At 38.3% G+C, this 23,600-nt stretch overlaps 3 protein-coding genes and 3 non-coding genes across 6 annotated transcripts; 3 read left to right on the top strand and 3 right to left on the bottom strand.

Annotated features, from left to right (window-relative positions):
* Window positions 1-1,622: 1,622 nt before the first annotated feature.
* fkbpl (FKBP prolyl isomerase like) lies at window positions 1,623-6,503 on the top strand. The gene is made up of 4 exons (XM_037773591.1): window positions 1,623-1,782; window positions 3,889-4,056; window positions 4,182-4,474; window positions 5,249-6,503. Exons 2-4 carry the CDS (start codon window positions 3,891-3,893, stop codon window positions 5,912-5,914), a joined length of 1,125 nt encoding a protein of 374 aa, XP_037629519.1. The 5' UTR covers window positions 1,623-1,782; window positions 3,889-3,890; the 3' UTR covers window positions 5,915-6,503.
* An 80-nt stretch (window positions 6,504-6,583) lies between these two features.
* Window positions 6,584-6,656, bottom strand: trnaf-gaa. The gene has a single exon. It is a non-coding gene; the product is annotated as a tRNA-Phe (tRNA).
* A 1,466-nt stretch (window positions 6,657-8,122) lies between these two features.
* Window positions 8,123-10,085, bottom strand: LOC119490301 (EBP cholestenol delta-isomerase). The gene is made up of 5 exons (XM_037773605.1): window positions 9,931-10,085; window positions 9,069-9,381; window positions 8,951-8,987; window positions 8,741-8,871; window positions 8,123-8,633 (listed from the first exon to the last, which is right to left on the bottom strand). Exons 2-5 carry the CDS (start codon window positions 9,379-9,381, stop codon window positions 8,422-8,424), a joined length of 693 nt encoding a protein of 230 aa, XP_037629533.1. The 5' UTR covers window positions 9,931-10,085; the 3' UTR covers window positions 8,123-8,421.
* Window positions 10,086-10,677: 592 nt separating this feature from the next.
* On the bottom strand, window positions 10,678-10,749 carry trnah-gug. The gene has a single exon. It is a non-coding gene; the product is annotated as a tRNA-His (tRNA).
* Window positions 10,750-16,565: 5,816 nt separating this feature from the next.
* On the top strand, window positions 16,566-16,637 carry trnae-uuc. The gene has a single exon. It is a non-coding gene; the product is annotated as a tRNA-Glu (tRNA).
* Window positions 16,638-18,490: 1,853 nt separating this feature from the next.
* On the top strand, window positions 18,491-22,604 carry ccdc115 (coiled-coil domain containing 115). The gene is made up of 5 exons (XM_037773606.1): window positions 18,491-18,719; window positions 20,090-20,193; window positions 20,279-20,391; window positions 20,492-20,683; window positions 21,976-22,604. Exons 1-5 carry the CDS (start codon window positions 18,600-18,602, stop codon window positions 22,113-22,115), a joined length of 669 nt encoding a protein of 222 aa, XP_037629534.1. The 5' UTR covers window positions 18,491-18,599; the 3' UTR covers window positions 22,116-22,604.
* Window positions 22,605-23,600: the final 996 nt, after the last annotated feature.

The following is a 23,600-nucleotide window of genomic DNA, read 5'->3' as shown; positions in this document are numbered from 1 at the left end:
TACTGTGAAAGTATCGAAACACTCAATTCACAGGGAAATATACACAGCCCGTATTCAGAAACTCTGCATTTGAAACAAGCTGTCAGGATTTCTGCCCATTCGTGATGTCACAAATATACAATATTTAGACCCTTGACACAATTTTTAACGTAAACATTCTAAATGTGTCCCAGTTTATTCCTGGTTGCAGTGTATGTGAATGTCATCAGCTGACAGGGAGTACACATGGACCCAAGCTGTTGCTTAGCAACACAATTCTGTTGCAATTCCGTTGAAATGCACTAAAACGAAGCGTTTCAGACAGAGGGTGAATACAGGTATATTCAGGCTGAAAATATGAGGAAAATAAAGGTGTTTTTGAACATTACAGCATGAAAACATGTTTTAGTAGAAACACAAAATACATGTAGGAACCTGAAAATGAGCATGATATGGGACCTTTAAAACCAATAACAGTCTGTGTTTCAGGCTGTTTTTTTCTGTAACTTTCTCCTCTTTTGCTGCCATTTCACAATCACCTTCATCTCCACCTGCTGGAAGACAAGAGCAGTAGCTTACGGACCGACCTTACATAAGATGGGTGAGATGAAATGTGTAGGGGGTAATAAGGATAAATAAGATGACACAGGTGAAGCTTTTCTTTTTTTTTTAAAGGGACTATTTGTAACTTTGTACGCGCATAAATGTAGCGGGTCGTCACACATGCGCGCTCACATATGCGCGTTCGCGTGTGGCCGCTGACTCTCCTCCTCTGCCTGCTCGCCTTCGCTCAGAGAGCGCGCGCGTTCTCAGCTCGCTCCACCTCTAGATGTGAACGCGCGCTCACTCCTCACTGCAGAATAGTTAGTTTAGCTCTGAGACTATCTAGTGAATGCACAGTGGACGTTTGTGCAGAAATAACTGCTGCAGCTCCTCCAGACCAACAGAGGTTTCCCGTGTCTTGTGAAGTGACGGAGCTCATTAGCTAGTAACGTTACCCTCTCATTACCAACCGGGTGCCGGTGTCTTCCTGCTCTCTCCGGCTGCGGGCGGAGAGAGCAGAGGAGACACGCTGCAGAGCCCCGCTGCCTCAGCCTGCACTTAGGCAGGAAAAGCCAGCACTAGGACCAGATCTAAATCATGTTCATGGAGAGACCTTCGTCTGGTCAGCTAACATTACTGCCAAGCAGCTGAAATATAGAGTGATATTGTGCTTTTAGCTGACGTGTGTCGCCTCACTGTTTTGAGCGATGCTCGTTCAGGTATATTGAGAGCGAGCAAGCGCGAGCCCGACGCTGACTTTCGTTGATTTCACGGCCACAGGTGTCGCTGTTAAGAAGCATTTCTGAAAGTTACAAATAGTCCCTTTAAAACCAATAACAGTCTGTGTTTCAGGCTGTTTTTTTTCTGTAACTTTCTCCTCTTTTGCTGCCATTTCACAATCACCTTCATCTCCACCTGCTGGAAGACAAGAGCAGTAGCTTACAGACCGACCTTACATAAGATGGGTGAGATGAAATGTGTAGGGGGTAATAAGGATAAATAAGATGACACAGGTGAAGCTGTTTTTTTTGTTTTTTTAACTTAAAACGCTTAGTAAAATAAACGATGTTTACACTCCGGACCAGTGGGTGGTGCTATAGGCTGGCTTTGCACCCGTCATCGGGTCATTACCCACGAAGAAGAAGAAGAAGAAGAAGAAGTAGTAGAAGAAGAAGAGTAGCTCTTGTTTGTTTACATCCTGACCTGATAGTTTATTAGCTTCTGATTGAGCTAATACTTAATATCAGACCTGTGTATGAGGTAAGATATATGCCTTTTAGTTACGTGTAACTGTGTTACAGCTCAGATGATGTCGAGTAATGAATCTAAATTGCTTTGGATTGCCGCCATAAGCATCAGCTAACGTTAGCTAGCTAACGTCAGCTAGCTGACGTTAGCTAGCTGACGTTAGCTGATGCTGAACTGTCTCTTTATATGTTAACCTGTGTTTTATCTGTGGGCTAGCCTTAGCTACGTTAACGCACGTGGTAATAAATAGTGTTGAAGCCTACATATTCGTTAATAAACAGATGCACACAGACAAACAAAAAACATTTCAATGGGCACTCATGAGAAACCAGTAGCTGTGTGATGGTACATTATGTCATTTCAAGCCTGTATTTAAGCATGAGGCTATAAAATGTATCTAACAGCTGAGACAAAATCTGAAAAAACATGATACTTCTTCTTCTGGATTATAATTTCACCACCACAGTCTTTATATACATTGAAGCCTGCTGTCAGCTAGTTTAGTTGTTTCATTATTTACTGTAAGAACATAACTTCTCAGTAGGGGTCTCTCTCTTCACAGTAATATACACACATGATATAACTTGGACAGGTACAGTACATACAGTGTGCAATGTAGTCAGTATCACTGGCTGGGTGATGTAACCCAATTTCAGTTATTTTGCAATAGGAGGTTTCTGAAATGTTCATAGCAGATTTGCAGCATGTGTATCGTAACGCTTGTAGCAAAGAGTTACTCCCAAATGTTCTGTGCACACATGCGCTCAGCTCCAGCCAAATATGGACAAAAAGAAAAGGAAAAAATGTGTTTTATGGAGTGAAAAAGTGAGGATAAAAGGCTAGTCCTCAACTGTGTTTTATTGCTCTGGAATAAATTAACTGAAGAGATAACGCTGATGATTTTGAACACCTGATATTTTAACATTTGGAAATTTGGAAAAATATGTGAGGGATAAAGTAAACACATGGAAAAAATATGACTTTTAACTTTTTAGTTGTGAAAAAAGTTATCGCAAAACCAATACAAAAGTCTTGAAATGAATATTGTTTTTGTAAAACTTTGCTGAGTGTACAGTATTAACGTAGTGTTACAACAAAGATCCAAATCTTTGTTTTAAGGCACCTGTTAAATTGCAAGCTTCCACATTCTATTAGCACTACTAATTAGTGCTTTCTTAAATGCAGTGCACTGAAAAGGTCAGCCAATTAAAGGTGCCTAATACTGAATTCACAGCATATCTATTACCTCTGCACACGAGTGCTAAACTGAGGCATGAGAATAGGGGGGGACAATGACACTGCTGATCCTGCTGTCAGCTAGTTTAGTTGTTTCATTATTTGCTGTAAGAACATAACTTTTCAGTAAGGGTCTCTCTCTTCACAGTAATATACACACATGACCAAACTAAGACAGGTACAGTACGTACAGTGTGCAATGTAGTTGAAACTAGAGACCCCACAACCCATTGTTTACTGTACTTAACTTCCTCTGTTTGTCGAATGAGATAATAACTATAACGTTGTCTTGGTAGCAGGGTCTGAAATTAACCTTTCACCTCACCTGCCACTGTGACAGGTCACTGTTATACCAGCCTCTTGACCGTTTTTGAAATAAAATCCTGAGTTTTCTTTGTCCAAGACCGAGAAAAGACAGAGTTAAAATGTGGTTGATTCCAAGAAGAAATCGAGACCTTCAAAAAGTAGTCTTGAGACAGATCTAGAGTACTAGAACATTGGTATTAGGACTAGTCATGTATGGTTTCTTTCCAGATAAGAGGATACCAAATTTCATCAAATTATTCTAGTTTCTTTTTCAAAGCATATCTAATTTCAGGTGAATGGTACTGGGTTATTCCTGCAAACCACTGCTTGACTGTAGGCACTCCAGCTTTTTTTTTTTTTCAGAATCTGTGATTGTGTTTTGTTTTTTTTTTTACCTGTGATTATCCCAAAGGAGATGATGACATTTTATTTAACTTAGTACCAAACACAAAGTAGGGTTGTATTGTCTCTCAGGAAACACTCCTTGGATGGGACAATGCATTCAAATAGATGTCTGACTCTTAACCGAAGATATGATTATTTTTTATTTATGTCTTAATGTGTTTTTGAATGCAGTGATGGATCTTGGTCACCCTTCTGAAACACTGCATGGCAACGGGGATCATGATGGCGTTGGTGTCCCCTCCTGGGTGTCAGTGTGTCCCAGAGGCCTCTGGAAAGTCCAGATAAAGCAAACACATAAAGGGAGTCAACAGACTGTTTCTAATTCTGGAGATGATGCATGTATGACACTTTTATATTACTCTCTTCCTTAATGTCAATTATCCATTTCAGTCCATATCTGTAGAACAGAAATGTATTAAGTATGTAGTAATCCAGCTCACATAATGTCTCTTTGTCTCTTCTAGCATGTCCATCCAGTTACTATCCAAGGTTGGGTTCACTGTGTCGAGTCCGAGTGCGGCTCAAAGCCAATTTGGATGAAGCAGAGAGTTTAGTATCTGAGAATGGAAATGGTGAGCTGTCAGTCCAACCTGACCAATCGGTGACTGAGGTTACAGAGGCCGCAGCCTTCCCGAGGTGTCAGGACTCTGTGCTGCAGGTCCCACTGGGTGACTGGACAACACTGAGGCTGGGCGAGGGTCAGTGCGATATCACAGAAGCATGTGTCGAGAGGATGAGAGCGGGAGAGAAATGTGAGGTAAGAGTGAAGAGAAACCTGGATTAATAATCTAATGTCGTTGTATGTCAACTTTTGATTACACAATTCTTTGCAAATTGGAAGTAAATACTGGAACATTTTGGATGTTTCATTGGGTCACAATTTGCCAGTGCTCCCTCCCTGACATGAAGTCATAATTGCTGAATATGGATCACTTGCTTACAAGAAGGGATGCACTGATTTATCGGCTGAATATCGGTATCGGACGATTTTTGCCTCATTGACTGCAATCGGCCTATTGGCAAATATGATGACATTCACCGATGGCCGTGGCCGATGTTTGTGTGTCGTGTTGCATTAATTTTGTGCTGGCTAAATGTTGTGTTGTTAGCTGCTGATTTAATTACATTTAATTTATGTTTCACAAAATGTTTTGTTGGGCTATAAAAGTACTGAAAAATAAATTCCTCTCATTGAGTATGTAGATATGTACAGGCTTAAGGGGCTATTGTTATTTTTCATGTGAAAGAAGATTACATTAAAGCTTGTTTCATAAATGTGTACGATTAAATTTGTGTTCATTTCAAGATATGAATGAAGGCTGAAGACTTTAAGAGTGAAGTTTTGTTTTTGTAATGAAGATGTTTTTGTTTCCCTGGCACCAAATAACAACAAAATAAACAACAACAAAACAAACATGGGCATCAGCCCATAATTTTGCAATCGTGCGTCCCTAGATACTAGTTACACGTAATATGTTCAAGCATGTGAAAGTATACAGCCAGTCTCTAATCATTGTGTTTTGCTTCTCAGATACTTATTTCTCCAGTGGGAATTGGACCACATGACTCTGTTCCCCATCCTGCTGAGGAAAACCTGCCTTTATGTGCCACAGTTGAACTTAAAGATTTCACACCAGGCAAGGAATCCTGGGAGATGTTTGGTGATGAGAAGTGGCAGTGGGTGAAGTCACACAAAGAGAGGGGCGGAGTGAGATTCAGGAGCGGTGAGGTGTGGGGAGCAGCAGACAGCTACAGCCGGGCCCTCAAACTGCTCATCACTCTCTATGGCTATGTGAGAGAGGGGGAGAAGAGCGGACAAGAAGCAGAGGAGCAGAGAGACACAAACACTGACGATGAAACAGTGCAACTTATTTCAGCTAATGAATTCAAAACCATCAAAGCAGAGCTCCACTCGAACCTGTCCTTGTGCCAGCTCAAATTGAACCAACCAGAGCGGGCGAAGGCCAGTGCCACTAAAGCTACTCAGCTGGAACCGGGTGGGGCTAAAGCCTGGTACCGCATGGGCCAAGCCTGCCAGATGTTGAATGAGCTGGAGGAGGCCAGGCAGGCATTTAGAAAACTGTTGGAGCTACAGCCAGATTCATCTGCTGCTTTGAAGGCACTTAAAGACATAGCAAGTAGAGAGAAAGAGAGAAACGCACAGTTGGGACTTAGACTTAGCAAAATGTTCAGCTGAAGATGAAATATCCATTTATTATCAGATGTTATCTGTACAATGGTATGTTCATGACTCATCATTAAATAGAAGTGTATTAGAGCTGCAGCAATTAATCGAGTTGTCGTCCACGATTAAATTAAGTGCCAACTATTTTGATAATTGATTAATCATTTTGAGTAATTTTTAGAAGAAAAAAAGGTAAAATTTCTCTGATTCCAGCTTCTTAAATGTGAATATTTTTTGGTTTCTTTACTCCTTTATGACAGTAAACTGAATATCTTTGAGTTGTGGACAAAACAAGACATTTGATGACGTCATCTTGAGCTTTGGGAAGCACTGATCTACATTTTTCTCTGCCTCAGCTCAAAAGTAAAGCCGTTAATCTGTGAATGCACGTTTTTCTCCCAACCCTTTGCTGCTTGTGTGTGAGATGCCTGAATGCTACTTCGAAGTAAAAAACACTTTTCAAAAACTTATTTTGGAGCAATTAATGTACTCATCTTGAAGTGAGGGGTGCATGAGATCATGGTGGTATTGTGTGTGTAATATATGAAATGAGCCCTAGAAATAGATATGTTGCAATTCTTCTAGTCGACCACAGGGTGTCGGGCTTTGTCAGTCAATCGCATAGTGTTGGTGTTCTGGTCTATTCACACTGGTACACGGGTACGTTGTGTTGAGTCAAAATGCCGAAACCCGGGATCGAACCAGGGACCTTTAGATCTTCAGTCTAACGCTCTCCCAACTGAGCTATTTCGGCGTAGAACCGTGTAATTTCATTGCATATTAAGTATGTGTTACTTTATTATGCATATATGCACGATCAATTGAATGGTACAATATAAAAAATGACACATGTAAATTTAGTGCAGATACACGCATATAGAGACCACGTGGTTATGTCCTCACAAGGACGGAAACTAATGTTTGTAGGTCATAACGTTTCTAGTTCATCATGTTTCAAACGTTGGGTACTAATGACACATTTTCACTGTCTACGATTTCTGCCACCTGAATATAATGAAATCGGTGTTTTCTAACGTGTTTCTATACACTCGTTGTTAACTAAGTTGTGCATCTGCTTCCTTATCATTTGTCAAGACAGGTTTTTAATGGACCATATTTGTTATCGAGGTTACAATGGTCTAGGTCAGGGGTCAGCAACCTGCACCTCCTCTCCAGTGGCTCCCTGTGGACTTTTAATGAAATGAGTGGAAATTAATAACGACGTATTAGAGTATTAGGGCCACATTGAGGAAAAACAATAAATCTGAGATTTTGAGAATAAAGTCATAATATTACGAGAATAAAGTCATAAGTTTACGAGAAAAAAAGTCGTAATATTATGAGAATAAAGTCAGAAGTTTAAGAGAAAAAAGTCGTAATATTATGAGAATAAAGTCAGAAGTTTAAGAGAATAAAGTCATAATATTATAAAGTAATAATTTTACGTTTAATTTTCTTTTTTCTCCTTTATTCTTGATATATTACGACTTTATTCTCGTTATATTACAACTTTTTTTCTCGTAAAGTTATGACTTTATTCTCGAAATTTGCGATTTTTTTCCCTTCAATGTGGCACCATACCTCACTGCAAATGTTTTGCGGCTCCAGACAGATTTCTTTTTATTATTTTTTTTGTCTAAAATGGCTCTTTTGACAGTAAAGGTTGCTGATCCCTGGTCTACGTTGATTTCTGAAACGTCTTCATCGCATTAGCATTTTCATGTTACGTTACTGTGCTATATTATTTATCTTAAAGGTCCCATCTGTCGCGACCGTAATGAGATGAATGGCTGGGCTAAAAGTAGTGTAAACATATTCATAAATGTAACATACTGTGGTGTAGTAGGGAATGGTGAAGAACACTTTGTGTATCAGACTCATCATGGCAGAAAATACAAAAACTTGCCAGGAAAATTGAATTTATTTTTAGCCGAGAGATCAGCGAGACATCTCAGGTTGTTCATCATCTCTTTTGTAAATGGATCGTTCATTAATTGTGAACGTTTTCAGAATGTACTTCTTTACACAAACAGAAAGGGGAAATTTGGAAGTGTTGTTATTTATAGGTTACTATGCAATGGTTTTACTGGTCCGGCCCACTTGAGATCAAATTGGACTGTACGTGGCCAAATTAACTTAAATGAGTTTGACACGCCTGCCTAAAGCAATGTTCAGTCCATTCACAAAGTTGTGTAAAATGTAAACAAAATGAAGATGGTATTGAGAAAACAGATTCTTTATTTATATTCTCCCCGAGGCCCCACAAATCCAGAACAAAATGCAAAGCTATATTGTCGTATGCACAAGGAACAAGTTGCACTTTAATATTAAGTTCATAGATTACAGGTACAACATGACAACCCGTAGATGAGAGATGTCCAACTCCAAACAATTCATTTATTTTGTCTCATCTTTAAACACAGAGTTTTTCAATTAAGTGTATGCTGTCCCCAGTTGACTTTTCCCTTGTATCTCCTGTAGTAATTGTCCTACAGTCCCACAGTCAGTTCCTCCTGGTGTCAGTTCCTCTTAGACTTTGTTCTGTCAGTGTGTGTCTGGGCTGCTGACAGCTGTTTCCACGCATCCACAATGAGCGCCAGCGGTATGACGATCCACAGCACGTTCATGAACACAAAGTAGAACCAGAAGTAGATTGGGTGTCCCAACTCACTGTGAGCATAACCATCTCTGTGCTCCGTGTAGAAGTAAAGCACTGCTCCGTACAGCTGACCTGCAATCAGATTAAGACCCACCATGTAAAATATGACAAATTAGATTCTGAGAACTTACTCACAAGTCAATTAAGTGACATTTTTTGTAGTAATTACACCATCTTACCTAATGAAATGATGAGTTGCAGAACAAATCTGTATGGCTTGTTAGTTAAGAAGGCAAACACAGCCCAAAAGCTGAAAGGTCCCCATAACCATGCAGTCACAGTCTCCATGCACACTGTGAAGTTATCCGCTCTAGAAATATGCATGGTACAATTAGTTACAGCTCCTTATTTTTTTATGCAAAAGTTCAACTGTGCAAAGATGAACTCACATTACATATCGACTGTCTCCTTTGGAGTACTCTTTCCCTGTGAGAGAAAAATATAAATGACTCATCTAGATTGCACCATACACTTTTTTATAAACATATGTTTCTTGTTTGTACTCACACAGCTGTGACAGCAGGCTCTGGTCTCCTGGGATAACATCATAATACAATGAGAACCATCCCTCGATGACGCCATGGATGAAACCACAAACGGCAAACCAGCACAAAGCCAGACGCCTCCACGTCCCCAGCCTGCCGGTGGTCCCTCTCTGGCCGGTGATCAGCCAGGTCAGAAGCAGAAACACCCCAGACACAGAAAACAGGAACACCAGGATCTCTGACATGGATCGGTCATTGGCCACATAGCTGGGAATCAAAAGGTCCCGTGGCCAGTAGGGATGAAGAACTCCAGCTGCTGATGTGGCATCCATCATCTGTTCCAAGAAAGGATGGTCAACAACACTCTTCATCCACAGTAGGCTTAACATTTATTGATTTCAACATATGTGATATTAAAGATCATGCACATACATAAGTCAGTTTATGCATTGCATTGTAGCCTACTACACTTGCACTGAGTCTAAACGTTAATCAGTTATGAATTAATGAAAGACTTTATTTCGAACATAAAAAAAAATAAAAACAGATACAAAATAATAACAGACAAAACAAGAGTAATAGTGTCCGAAAAGGAGTAGGTAGTAGTAAAATTTATATTTCTCTACCCCTTTCTCACTTCTCCTCTAATAACTCATTTATCATAGAATGATAATATAATATAATATATAAACTATCACAGATTTATTTACATCCCAAATTAAATATATGAACAGCATCCCAAGTTTATTTACAAGTTTATTTACAACCCACATATCCATCTGGAGTAATATTTATCACAAATGTTCAAACTATTAGAGGCATGGTTTTAATCAAGGAGCTCAAAAGCAGACAAAAGCAATAATGCATGTGTATTTTCTCCTTACCAGTGATGCTACCAGAATGGGTGTCCAGCTGCACTGAGTTAAACCTCTGTATTGAATAAAGAGTATATCAAATATGAATATCTCGGAGATCCAATAGTCCAAAGCTGTCTAACCACATGAAATAGCTGTGCTCGAAAGCGGAAGTCACTAGAGCAGGTGGGCGGTTACCTGTGATTACAATGACCAATCAGACGACCGCATGCATAGAGCTATAGCAGCACATGCGAGCTGCCGGCCTGTTGATTGGCTCCTCATCTCGGAACATGGACGTTCGTGGCAACCACCAATGAAAATGTGGTTGCCACATTTATGACAAAGTTATAAGATAGTTCAACAGTTGAATGGTGAATTACAGCACTTTAAGAGAAGATATTTCATTTGAAAATGAATGCTTTTGCAATTTCAAGCAAGCATCTTTAAGTTTGATGTAGCTATTCGAGAGCTACAGAGCACTATGCAGAAATAAGTGAAAGCAACATGTAGATTTCTGCAGATAAATATGACAAAATCATATCAGTATAGTCCAAACAGCCTGAAAACTAACTAAACTAGTATCAACATAGCATTAGCTGATTAGCTGCATGTGTGCTTCACTGATTAAACAGTGTGGCTACATTTCTTCAATGACGTTTTCTATTTTCACGCGAAACAGTCGCGATATTTTCGTTGTAGTATATATATCCTTTGTTAGGAATAAAATAAATAAATAAAAAGTTGTCCTCCCATGCCGTGTCAGGGATTATTCCCTGCCGTGACCCGGATTCGAACCGGGGTTGCTGCGGCCACAACGCAGAGTACTAACCACTATACGATCACGGCGAGCTACTGGGAGTCATGCTGCCAGTGGCTCCAGTTGGCTTTATGAAGCTGGGGTGAATGAAGTCTGTCGTCAGTTAGCCAAAGTATGTTTCAACTAGCGCTCTTCAGATTCCCTCTAATTTACAACAACAGATAGGTTGGTTTGTTAACAAGTTAACGTATAGCCCACACCAGGCTGGCTGCGTGGTGGGTCTGGGTATCATCGGATATTCCGTTTTTCCTTTGGAATTCAGAAAGGAATCGAGGAGCGGAGAACGGCAGTCACGTGACCAGGAAGTGAAGGCAAACATGTCCAAATAAAAGCCAAGAAGATAGTTTGGTCATTCTATAAAAGTGTAACATTATTTAAGCACAGGATCAAAGTAACAGTAGAAGATAAATAGGCTAAATAAATACAAAAATAAATACATACATAGATATTTTTTTGTTTTGTTCTTTTCATTAACACATGAATGTCTTTTATCCAAAAAGTGTGTGATAAATTACAGGGAGGGTCTCTACAGATGTTATACAACAGGGAGGGTCTCTACAGATGTTATACAGAATGCTCACATAATTGACAATTTTCTCTCTCACACCCTTACTATGGGCTGTTTCTTTATGTCGGCAGGTGAGAAGCACTATGTGGCTAATCCTTTCAACACACCTGACACTTCCACCTGATCCCCTTCACTCCATTAGGAAGACTGCAGCCGAGTAGTTCTACATCATGATAATGATGATTTTTCAACCAGCGATTATGACATTAATGCCAGCTAGACAGAATAAAGCTCTGTCTGTCATGACAATACTGTACTGGACTGAAGGCCACTCCATCACTCTAGATACTGTAGATTTAACAGATACCTGCTGTCTTCAGACGGCTGTAAAGAGTCACCCGAGTAAAGGAAAGACTTTCAGTACAGTTCTATTGTCATGACAGACAGAGCTTTATTCTGTCTAGCTGGCATTAATGTCATAACCACTGGTTGAAAAATCAGCCTTATCATGATGTCGAACAAATTAACTAAATTACATATTATACCAAATAGACTAGAAATTATTGAAAAGCCTCATAAACCACCAAACAGAATACAGAAAGTTAGTGATTTCAGTTTTTTAGTGAACTGTTGGATTTATTATGTACAAAAGTGCTTACAATGACCTGAAATAACCTGCTTATAAGGGAAGCTGAAAACTGTTGTATTGTTTCATGATTGCTCAATAACTGTCTCTCAATTATTAGCTTCTAAGGGCATAACTCAGGGTGAAGGAATGAAGGACTTGGGGCTGTTCAGTTATTGTTGCACTGTTTTGTTCCTTGAGGAGGTGATTCGGTGACTGTAGATTTCTATATAGTCACATTGTAATAATCTCCGGCAGCATTTGGAGAGGCTTTGAACTACTCAAGGGCGAGGACAGGGGGGAGGCACACGGGACTGCATGTTCTGTTCTTTTCACAAGGTCACGGGAGGATGGAGTCAGAAGAAGAAACAAAAAAGAAGATATGCAGCAAAAACATCACGTGCCATAAGCTCATGACTATTGATATTGTGTAAACCATAAAAACGCTGGATCAGGGATAGCTCGGGGTTCAGACTTCGCGAACTGACCCATGCATTGTATGTTGTCAGGGACACGTTGATTGGATCCAGAATTCTGTAAACTCTGTTATCTTACTTATGCAACATTAGTTGTTCGGAATAAATTGTATTATTATGCTTTAACCCGTCTGTTTGGAAAATCTCTTTGTCACACAAGATTAACCAACACGTAACTGTGCCCTGACCTCTTCGAGGTAGAGGGCCGGTTCCTTCAGAACTCAGGCTGATTAATCCTCATATTAGACTATGATGTCTGAAGGTTGGCAAACATGCTGATCAACCATACTTATCTATCATTGACCATGTTTATTGACTTGACTTTTCATCTATAAATGCGTCAAAATTGAAAATTTGACTGAAAAGAAAATCCTTGGGGATTGGGGAGTGGTGACCTCTGACCCCTACGGTGGGTAACGTCACAGAAGGCCCACTCATAAAATGCACTGACTTCACTGGTACCGAATCTCCCTCCAAACTAAATTGTAAAGCTGACGGCCCCTCAATATGAACTGATCAATACAATCAAACTTTATTGTCCACCAGGGTGGATTTTTCTCTTCGGCTCACAAAACACAGAAAACAACAGACAGCAGTTAGTAAAAAACAGAGACAGGTTATGTTACACATTAAAAACAGTTCATGTCAGTGTCTGTGGCTCAGATCTGCTCAGTCACTGTGTTGAGTTAAGAGTATTGATGGCGGGCGCCTGGGTTAGCTCAGTTGGTAGAGCGGGCATCCATGTATTAAGGCTTGGTCCTGACTGCGGCGGCCCGGGTTCGAATCGGGCCTGTGGCCCTTTCCGCATCCACTCTCTCTCTCCCCCCTTTCAAGACTCTATCCACTGTCCTGTCAATAAAAATGGAAAAATGCTCCCAAAAAAATAACTTTAAAAAAAAAAAAAAAAGAGTATTGATGGGATTTGGCATGAAAGACTTTTTAAACACATGTTTAGTTGCCAGAGGGGCTCTATAGCGCCTCCCGACTGGCTGCAGAGAGGATGGGAGCTATCTGCAAGGATGCTCCTCGCTTTCTTCCTCGTCCTTTCTGTAAAAAGTTGAGTCAAGGGCTTTTGGGGTTTACCAACTATTTTGCCTACCATTGACACAATCCTAGACAGTTTATTCTTCTATCTACAGTGTAGGTGACCGTACCAGGCAGGAAGGTTAAAGGTTAAAATCCTCTCAACAATAGTTTTGTACACTAATTCTAAAATCTGCCAGCTGACACCGAGGCCACTAAGTTTCCTTAGAAGATAAAGTCGCTGTGAGCATCTCTTGAAGATATACTCTGTATTTTCAGAGAAGCTCACCTGGGTGTCCAGGACTGTACCGAGGTATTTAAAGTGTTCCACAGTTTCAACATGTTGGCCATCAAGTGAAACTGGCTCTGTGATCAGATGTTGTTTTGTGCAGCACATGATTAATTCTTTCTTCTCAGCCACATTGATTTCTAGCTGGCTAGTGTGACACCGTGTTTGAAGGGCTGTAGTGTGGGCCAGATAGGCAGCTTCACCTAGTGGGCCTGTTTCCTGTAAAAGGCCAACTAAGGCCATGTCATCCACATACTTAAACAGTCTAAAATGTTTCTCATTGATCATAAATTCATTAGTAAAAAGAGAGAATAGCACAGAGGAAAGAACACAGCCTTGTGGGCAGCCTGTCTGACATGTTCTCCCTGACACAGACCCTCTGATCCACACAACTAACCCTGTGTTGATGTTGAGATGAAGGAGCCTTTTCAGGAGAATATGTGTCTTCATTGAGTTAAAAGCTGAGCTAAAATTCACAAATAAAGCTCTGGCATAACCTTTAGGATGCATAAGGTGTTTTGTGGACGGTGTTAAGCAGTCAGCACAGCGTCGTCTGGGACTCTGTCGCTCTTATTTAAGCGAACTGGAGCAGATCTAGCTTAGTCACCACTGTGCTGGTCAGGTGGCTGGCAAGAACTCGTTCCATGGTTTTACACAATATGGAGGTTATTGCGATGGGCCAAAGATCATTTGGCTTACTTGCACCTGGCTTTTTTAGCACAGGCCTAATTATTGTGAATTTCCATGATTTTGGCACAGTGTAGGTGTCTAGGATATATAATTAATTAGGCTTTTTTAGGTACAGTATGTATTTATTTAGCCTATTTATCTTCTACTGTTACCTCGATCATGTGCTTAAATAATGTTACACTTTTATAATATGACCACACTATCTTCTTGGCTTTTATTTGGACATGTTTGCCTTCACTTCCTGGTCACGTGACTGCCGTTCTCCGCTCCTCGATTCAGAAGAGAAAATGACAGAAAGAAACTTGAAGAAACTAAATCGGATCGTTTTTTTAATTTGTTTTTTTCGTTTTTCGTTTGGAAACAAGAAACAAACAGAGCACCACGTGATTCCATTTTTCGTTTGTGGTTTAAAACGAAAAAACGAAAAACCCGCGTGACTTCCGTTCTTCAATTCAAAACGAATAATGAGAAAAGGAATTCGCAAAAACAAACAAACGGCCCGGTTTGGGTTCGTTTTTCATTTTTTGATTCAGAAACGAAAAACGGGAAAACGGCCGTTTCCTGGTTTTTGGTTTAAAACGAAAAAATAAAAAAACGTTTTTTCCTTTCTGAATTCCAAAGGAAAAACGGAATATCCGATGATACCCAGACCGTGGTGTCAGTAACTGCAGGTTATTTTTCTTCTGTATATCAAGTGTGACGTGGCATTGTAGCCTCACTACATTGGAATCTTTGTAGCCTTTCTTATGTTTTGTATCGTTTTCTCGCGTTCTATATGGACGCGTTCTATTGTATCGCCTTTTCTCTTGGCACTGGTTATAGCTACTTTGTTTCATAGTGTTTTTGTCCCGTAAAATAGGAAGAGAGCTATCTGTGCATTAATAATATATTTTTTTTATTGAAGAAAATTAATTTACAAACATTACAACATTTTTATTTTTATTTTTTATGTATTTATTTATTTATTTATTATTTAGATTGGCTTTTAATACCTAGTAGCGCTGTGAAATTTTTCCTGTGCTTTTTATGTACCTTTTTTCCTATTTTATGATATGTTATGTTTTTATTCCTGTTATTTCTTGATGTTAATGTAAAGCACTTGGATACCTTTTGGTTATTGTAAAGGGCTATACAAATAAATGTTGGTTGATTGTTGATTGTTTGATTAAGGCATTGTAATCCAAACTCAATACTTTTAACATACAAGGCACAATTGGATAGGAAAGATAACTTAAATTATAAAAAAAATTATTATAATAAAAGAGGGTAGAAAATAATTAAAGGAACAAAAAAAGAAATGCATAAATAAATAAATAATACTAAGACTGCTCTCTTCCATAGTAGCTCTAAGGGTCATCATCATATATATTCAGTTCTTCATAAACTCTGAGGAGAGACTCTGCATGTTGTCCTTTCATTTGTCTTAAAGCACTGAGATGATTGTCCACAATTGTCCACGATTGTCCCTTTTGAAAACGGAAAATAGGGGTTTCATTTTCCATTTGGATGCATGGATGAAATAAATTTGCAAGCAGAATCAGATTGTTCAATATCAAGTCACTCTTAATGTCCTTCATGTTAATCCCAAACACAATATTTTCTCTTGTGAGAGGAGCAAGTAGTTGGATTTTGGTTGACAGCCAGTCCTGCAAATCTTATCTGTGCATTAATGCTGGAGGGAAAAAACAGGAAGTAGAAAATACTAAACTTCTGAGATTATGAAGGACTGGCTACTCAAAAGACAGACCAATGGATCATTTCACACTTTCCATACAATGAGTTTAATCTAATGAGCCTCCTTCTTGCTTTTGATTCAAGAGGAATAAATAAAGAGCTCTTTGTTGCCATCTTGTGACATCAGTATGAAATTGTATCTTGACATATGATTGTATCTGAGCTCTGTTTTTCATCAAAACTTCATATTAAACCTGCAGTAGGCAGAATGTTTTTGTTATCATTGTCTTTCTACATTGTGCTGTTGCTACTTTTACTTTATTTTTCTCTACCTAAAAAAAATTAAGTAGGCCTACTTCTTCCACCACTGGTTGCTGCACACAATTTAAACAGTAACTCTGTCGTTTCACCAATTTTTCCATCGTGGGTTATGCGTCGCCGTATGTCTTCTTCGTACTAGTAGTCGAAGTTTTCTTTAGATAGCTAAAATCGTTATGGCAGCTTTAAACTGAGTACATACGATCGTTTAAATTAGTAGATATCGCGAGAGTTGGTATCAGTCCCATATGGTCTAGCGGTTAGGATTCCTGGTTTTCACCCAGGCGGCCCGGGTTCGACTCCCGGTATGGGAACTACCGTTTTGTTAAATATATTAGTATTGGGATACTCACTTCTTACCCATGCAGGTACTTCATTAGTATATATTTGTAATACTGTTACAAGTCGAAGCTAATAATAAATACATACAATATAAGAATAAAATAAATTATACAACAAATAAAATGTAAGGAAAGGAAAAGATGAATAAAAACACAAATAAAAGAAACAATCCGGGTCTGTTAAACAATTGGAATAAATTTGAAATGTCTAGATAATTTAATTGAATTTTTTAGATTTTCAATCGTTGTCGAATATGTTTTAAAATCACTATCTTTAAAAAGTATAAACAGTGGGTATTCTTTTAAGCCATATCATTTTATGGGTATAATATTTTGCTAAGACATTAATCAAATCAATTATGTAAGCTTCATCTGCCGAAAAACTGGGATTGTTAAAAGTGAGTAATAACGCAATCTTTGTTAGTATGATATCTTTTTCAAAATGTTTTGAGAAGTTCTTCTGTAAATTAAACCAAAAAGAAGTAGCATGAAAACAATCTACAAACACATATTCAATATGTTCCCCTTCAAAATTACAACATAATAGTTGCGAAGAACATACAACAGAAAAGAACAAGTAATCATGAGTAGAATAATTTGTCTCAGCAACTTGGAACAGTACACTATTTATCGTAGGGAAACATCCTACTGGTCATTGTAGTCAGTGTCAAGAAAAGGAGACCATATATGTCCTCATTTCATGCAGGAAGTATGAAGAGGAAAGAAGGGCTATCAGGACTACAGGGGCTAAAAGGAGGAGAGGCCAGGATTAAAGAGGTTATTGACAATGGAGACACGGTGGAGGGGAGAAAAAAGGATATTTTTTAAAAGCAACGGGACTATTTACAAGGACAGAATAGGATAACAGTGGGCGATTAAATCCAGTAGGGGGGCAGTAATGCAACTTAAAGGATGCGAACTGCCGGAAGAAGTTAATCATATCAGATCATGTGTCAGTATATACCACAGAGCTATTGGCATTATTATTGGCCCTGCAGTGGATAGAGGAGAGGGAAATAAACAACACTGTTATTGCATCTGACAGTTTTTCAGCACTTACAAGCATATGATCTGGTGGATCATCAGTCAGAACAGATATCAGCAATGAAATATTCCTCATAATGTATAGGATGGAAATGAAAGGCACAGTTACACGATTTATCTGGGTTCCTGCTCATGTTGGTGTGGAGGGAAATGAACAAGTAGATATTCTGGCCAAACAAACACTCAGAATTAAGAATATAGATTTAAAAGTTCCATTAAGTAAAGCTGAGGCTAAGCTATTCATCAGAACATTATGCACAAACAGTATGGCAGGAGTACTGGGATGATCAGGAAACTGGAAGGCCTCTGTACAATATACAAAAAACATGTTGGAGCAGGGAGAAAGGTGGGCTGGAAAAGAAGGGAAGAAAATGTCATCACTCGACTGAGAATCGGACATACAGGGCTTAACCACATATTATATAGAATAGCACACACTGTAACCAACCAGAAACTGTTGAACATGTACTGATACACTGCAGGAAGTACAGTATCCAGAGGAATCACCTTTTACAGTCACTAAGGAAGGTAAAACATCAGGACTTTTCATTGTCAGGTCTATTGGGGAAATACAGCAGATAACATATACTGTGAAATTATTCATCTTTTAAGAGAACTGATTTAGTTAAACGAATCTAGAGTTTTCATAATTAGTTTTTTTTGCTTTTTTGTTTCTGCACAATCTCCTGTTCCACACTCCAGTCCAGATGGTGGCAGCAATTCACCTATAAGATGGTTTGCCAAAAGCCAATAACCCTTTAAAGAAGAAGAAGAAAAAGAAGAAGTGATGCTACACGGAAGAAGCAGTAAATGTTGTGCTGATATCTAGTAGAAACGACCGCGGTAAAATCTGTATTAGAAAGTAATTGAGCCAAGTACAAAGTAGTCGACATGGGAGTGTCAGAATTGAAGGAATGTTCTCTGTTACTGGACGAAAAGCTGCTCCGTTTAATGGACCAGCTGGAGTTACTGGAGGAGAAACGAGCTGCTCTCAACTCCCTCATAGAGCAGGTAACGCTAGAGCCTATATAGCACACACAAAACCAAGGAGATACTTGAAATCTCCTTTTATCAAGACATCCAGCCTATCTCTGTCTAAATGTGGGTGTTTATGAATGTATAAAATCTGCAAAAGAATGTTTTGAAGGTGTAATCCTTTTGAAATCAAACTGAAACTGTAATTTTGGTATTAAATGTTTGCCAAATACTTTATAGTTTGAGCCTCTGAAATGTAAGACAAAAATGTGCTTTTTTTAAACTTTTTCTATTGTATTGAACTGAATGTATTTGGGTTTTGTACTGTTGGATCAAAAAAAAGAAAATAAATTATACTATGACAGCTTGGGCTCTGGGAAATTGTGACATTTTGACATGCAGGTTAATACAGGTGTAATTGATCAATTTAATTATGTTTTATTCTAATTAGTGCATTGCACAGCCAATCCAGTGAGCCAGCATGCACAATACCAGGGCCCTGACCCACCTTAAAGGTCCCATATTATGCTCATTTTCAGCTTCATACTTGTATTTTGCGTTTCTACTAGAACATGTTAACATGCTGTAATGTTCATAAAACACGTAATTTTTCTCATACTGTCTGCCTGAATATGCCTGTATTTACCCTATGTCTGAAACGCTCTGTTTTAGTGCATTGCGACAGAATTGCAACAGGATTGCATTGCGAGGCAACAGCTTGGGTCCATGTGTACTTCCTGTTAGTTGATGACATTCACATACACTGCAGCCAGAAATAAACTGGGACACATTTAGAATGTTTATTTTTAAAACTGCGTAAAGGGTCTAAATATTGTATATTTGTGACATCACAAATGGGCAGAAATCCTGACGGCTTGTTTCAAATGCAGAGTTTCTGAATACGGGCTGTGTGTATTTCACTGTGGATTGAGCGTTTCGATACTTTCACAGTATTTATATAGGACTAAAGTCTGCTTTATAATAAAAAAAAAACTGAAAATCTCACTTTTTTATAATATGTCCCCTTTAATGGATCAGGGCCATAATTAATTGCCCCTGTGTTTACCCTGCAATGCCATGTCAAAACGGCTGCTGTTAAAAAAGGGCCTCTATTTCCCTATTTTCAACATTTTACCGACCAAACGATTTATTGAGTATAGTGAGAAAAGAAGTGTCAGATTAATAAACAATGAAAGTAGTTAGCTGCAGCCTTAATGTCAAGTATATTTTATAAAGAATTATCCATATAACAACCAACATCAACCCTACCTAAGTTGTTTTTCAAATGCAAATCCTAAAATATAAGTGCTTTTTTTTAACTTCATTTATTTATTTATTTTTACATTTGAAGGCTTGTATTTTATCCTGTATCCTTTTCTCCCACTTACCATTTTGCGTCCCCACAGGGATGGTTTTCCATGTCCAAGGCTCGATATTCCATGGGAAACAAACACGTCTCTCCACTTCAGTACGCGAGTGAGATAGAGCCGCTGGTCTGTGTTCACGCTAGGTGAGGAATTAGTCATGTTTGACTTAAATTAATGCTCCCAGGTAAATTGTTGTTCCCTGGAGTTGAACAGATGTATGTTTTACAGAAAACTGGACAATGGAGAGGTGGATTTCTGCACAGAAAGGGTCAAACAAAAGTGTAGTATTGATGCTGGAAAAGATGCCAGGTCAGTAGAGGATATTGGACCTCAAGAAGAAGGTGAGTCTGCCATAGTCCATGTGGTGATAGAAAAGGTATGTTGTTTATATTTGCCAAAATTAAATGCATTTTTGATTTATTAAATTGTGCGGTTTCATAGGTGTCAGGAGAAGAATCAAACCAAACAAGGATAACGCAGAGAAAGAGGCAAGTGAAGAAGCAACTAAAGAGAAAGCTCCTGAAGTAACTCCAGCAAGAAAAAGTGAGCAGAATCCTCAACAAGATCCACTGAAATGGTTCGGGATTCTGGTGCCCCAATCTCTTAAACAAGCCCAGTCGTCATTCAAGCAAGGTATGGTGTTTTATTTCTAAAAGGGTCTATTACTTTGTTTTGATTTAAAGCAATCAAACATTTTGCTCCTCTGCTAATATGTGATTACTTTATGATATAGCCAAAATTAGGTCATCATTTTATATATGTACATGTACATACTACATACTGCTATGATGTTTTCTTTCCACAATGTTCCAAAACAACCATGTTTCAACAGTTGTACACATTGTATCCCATATTACATTCATTTATCATCACTTATGGAGCATTTACAAAAATGCTGTAAGGAAATAAAAAGTGGGCAAATTGTGATCCACATTCTGCAATTTGACAACACATACAGTGTGCAGCATTACAAAACACAAATCCAGAAAGCACAACAAAATACGGTTTACTAGTTTGCCTGGGATACAGGCTAACCTAGCCTATATTTGCAGCATCTTTTGTTATGCTACAGTAGGCCTCCCGTATGTGTTATATTTCTTCATTTGCTTATCTTTTGTCTATTCCTTAGTTCTTTAGTTGCATTGCTTTGAGCTCTCAAATAGAGCTACAACGATTAAAAATAATTAATAATGTCAACTATTAAAGTAATCGCCAACTATTTTGATAATTGATTAATCGGTTTGAATAATTTTTTAACATTCCAGCTTCTTAAATATGAATATTTTCTGGTTACTTTACTCCTCTATGACAGTAAACTGAATATCTTTGAGTTGTGGACAAAACAAGACATTTGAGGACGTCATCTTGGGCTTTGGGAAACACTGATCGACATTTTTTACCATTTTCATTTGTTCACCAAACAACTAATCGATTTAATTGAGAAAATTAACGACAGATTAATCGACAATGAAAATAATTGTTAGTTGCAGCCCTACTCTAGATTCATATACAGCGTGTAGGAATCTTATATAGAGTGTATGAGTGCACGTGTATACTCTAAACAACAGCCATATAGATATTGATGGATAGATAAATAAACTTTGATAGAGAAATTGAAGATCTTATTGTCCTGCTGCCACAGAGTAAGTCATTTAAATCAAATGGATAATGTGACACATTTTTTTCCATTAACATGGATGAAAGGCAATGTATATACGAGCAAAACTACTAGAAGTGTACAGAAAATCCCAACCTGCAAATGACATGAAACTCCTAATTAGGCATATAGGAAGAACATTGTAATTGTATTGGTGACTGACTGGTATCTTTATGCATGTGTGCAAGATGAAACCTGTGACACAGTTCTTAGTGTACTACTGGTAAATCCTCTTCATCATCTCTCCTTTTCTTCTGTCATATTACAGTAATAGAGCTGTCAGCTGAGATTGCAACCCTCCAGACTGCAGTTTTGAACACCAGACAGGAGCTGAAGCACAGTATGAAAGACAAACACACTCTCCAGGAGGAATCCTCGGCAGCCCAGCTGGACAAAGTGGCAGGCTAAATAACTGTGTGGAGTCAAAGTTGGAGATGATGTGAGAAGAGCGTGTGTGGCCACAGACAGTGACAGGTTGGAGTCAGTAGATTATGCTTCAGGACCAAATGAACTCAACCATGATCCTCCCGAAGGATTTTGAAGTTGAAATTACAGATGATTCTCTTATGACTCGATGACTAAATGGTAATAGATTATGTTATGTCTCGCTGATAAATGTGTGGCCTGATTGAGATGGATTTGTTTGTGAATTCAGTCTTTTAGGATTTTAAAGTATAATCAGTGTTTTAGATTGTAATATTAATTTATAAATAGAAATAGAACCTGTTTGAATCTTTTCAATAAATGTCTGGTACCTTTTCCCGATAAGGCACCCTTTATAAAGAATTTATGAATTGAAATTAATGGATTTATCAATTATGTAAGGGATAATGTACAGCAAGCCAATCATTGTTGTGAAATAAACCCCAACAGGGCGATGCGGTAATTATTATTACACTGCTTTGTTGAATACTGGATTCTGATTGGTCAATCACGGCGTTCTATGGTCTTTTATTTCTTTATAGCAGACCGTTGCTATGTATAACAGACCGTTGCTATGGGTGCAGTTCTGATGTCGGACTCTGGCGGACCATTTTTGTGTAAAATTATTGGTTTCTTACGCAAGTAGCCATGTAATAAGTGGGATAATGAACAGCTAGCAGGTCATTGGTGTGAAAAAACAACAACCTTAAGAGCCATTGCAAGCCCTGTTGGGCTTTATTTCACAATAATGACCAGCTAGCTTTATAATTATTCCTTACATAATTTACTAATAATTTATAGATCAATTTTAAGCCATTGATAAGAACTGGTTGCCAGGTTGTGAAAAATTCCTTTGACTGGTGTTGAATATGTTTTATTTGGTAAAAATACAGTTGATAAATATACTGTGACCCAGATCCCTCTGCAGCCATTATTCAGAAAAAAAAATAGTAAAAAAATATTGATTAGCATATCAATAATTTAAATGGTAATGAATCAATGCATTCTAAATATTTGTTTATGCTTGTTGATTGTATTCCCCGTCCTCCTTGTTTGTTCTTACGGTTTGTTTTGTTTAAAGCACGTTGTCATATTGTTTTTGAAAAGTGCTGTATAAAACAAAAAAAACCTTTTATGATTATTACGGTCTGTAATCAGTAAGGGTATTTTTTCATAACCTAGCAACCCAAACATTCTACTTAATTGATTATGACTTATTTGTCTAGCAATGGTAAATTACTTATTAACCAATAATAAGAACCAGTATTTACAACATATTAACTCTTTATAAAGGAGGCCTTCATGTAGGCCTAATATTTGTATTCTGTTTTTTCCCTGAATAATAGATAGATAGATAGATAGATAGTAACTTTATTGATCCCGTGGGAAATTCAAGTTTCCAGCATCACAGTTCCATAGTGCAAAACATGTTAGTAAAAAGGCAGTAAAAAGTTAGTAGTACAAAGTACA

This window comes from Sebastes umbrosus, chromosome 6 (genome assembly GCF_015220745.1).
Source record: "Sebastes umbrosus isolate fSebUmb1 chromosome 6, fSebUmb1.pri, whole genome shotgun sequence".
Lineage (NCBI taxonomy): Eukaryota > Metazoa > Chordata > Actinopteri > Perciformes > Sebastidae > Sebastes > Sebastes umbrosus.
The sequence above is the reverse complement of the archived record's forward strand: the minus strand, read 5'-3'. Positions and strand labels throughout refer to the sequence as shown.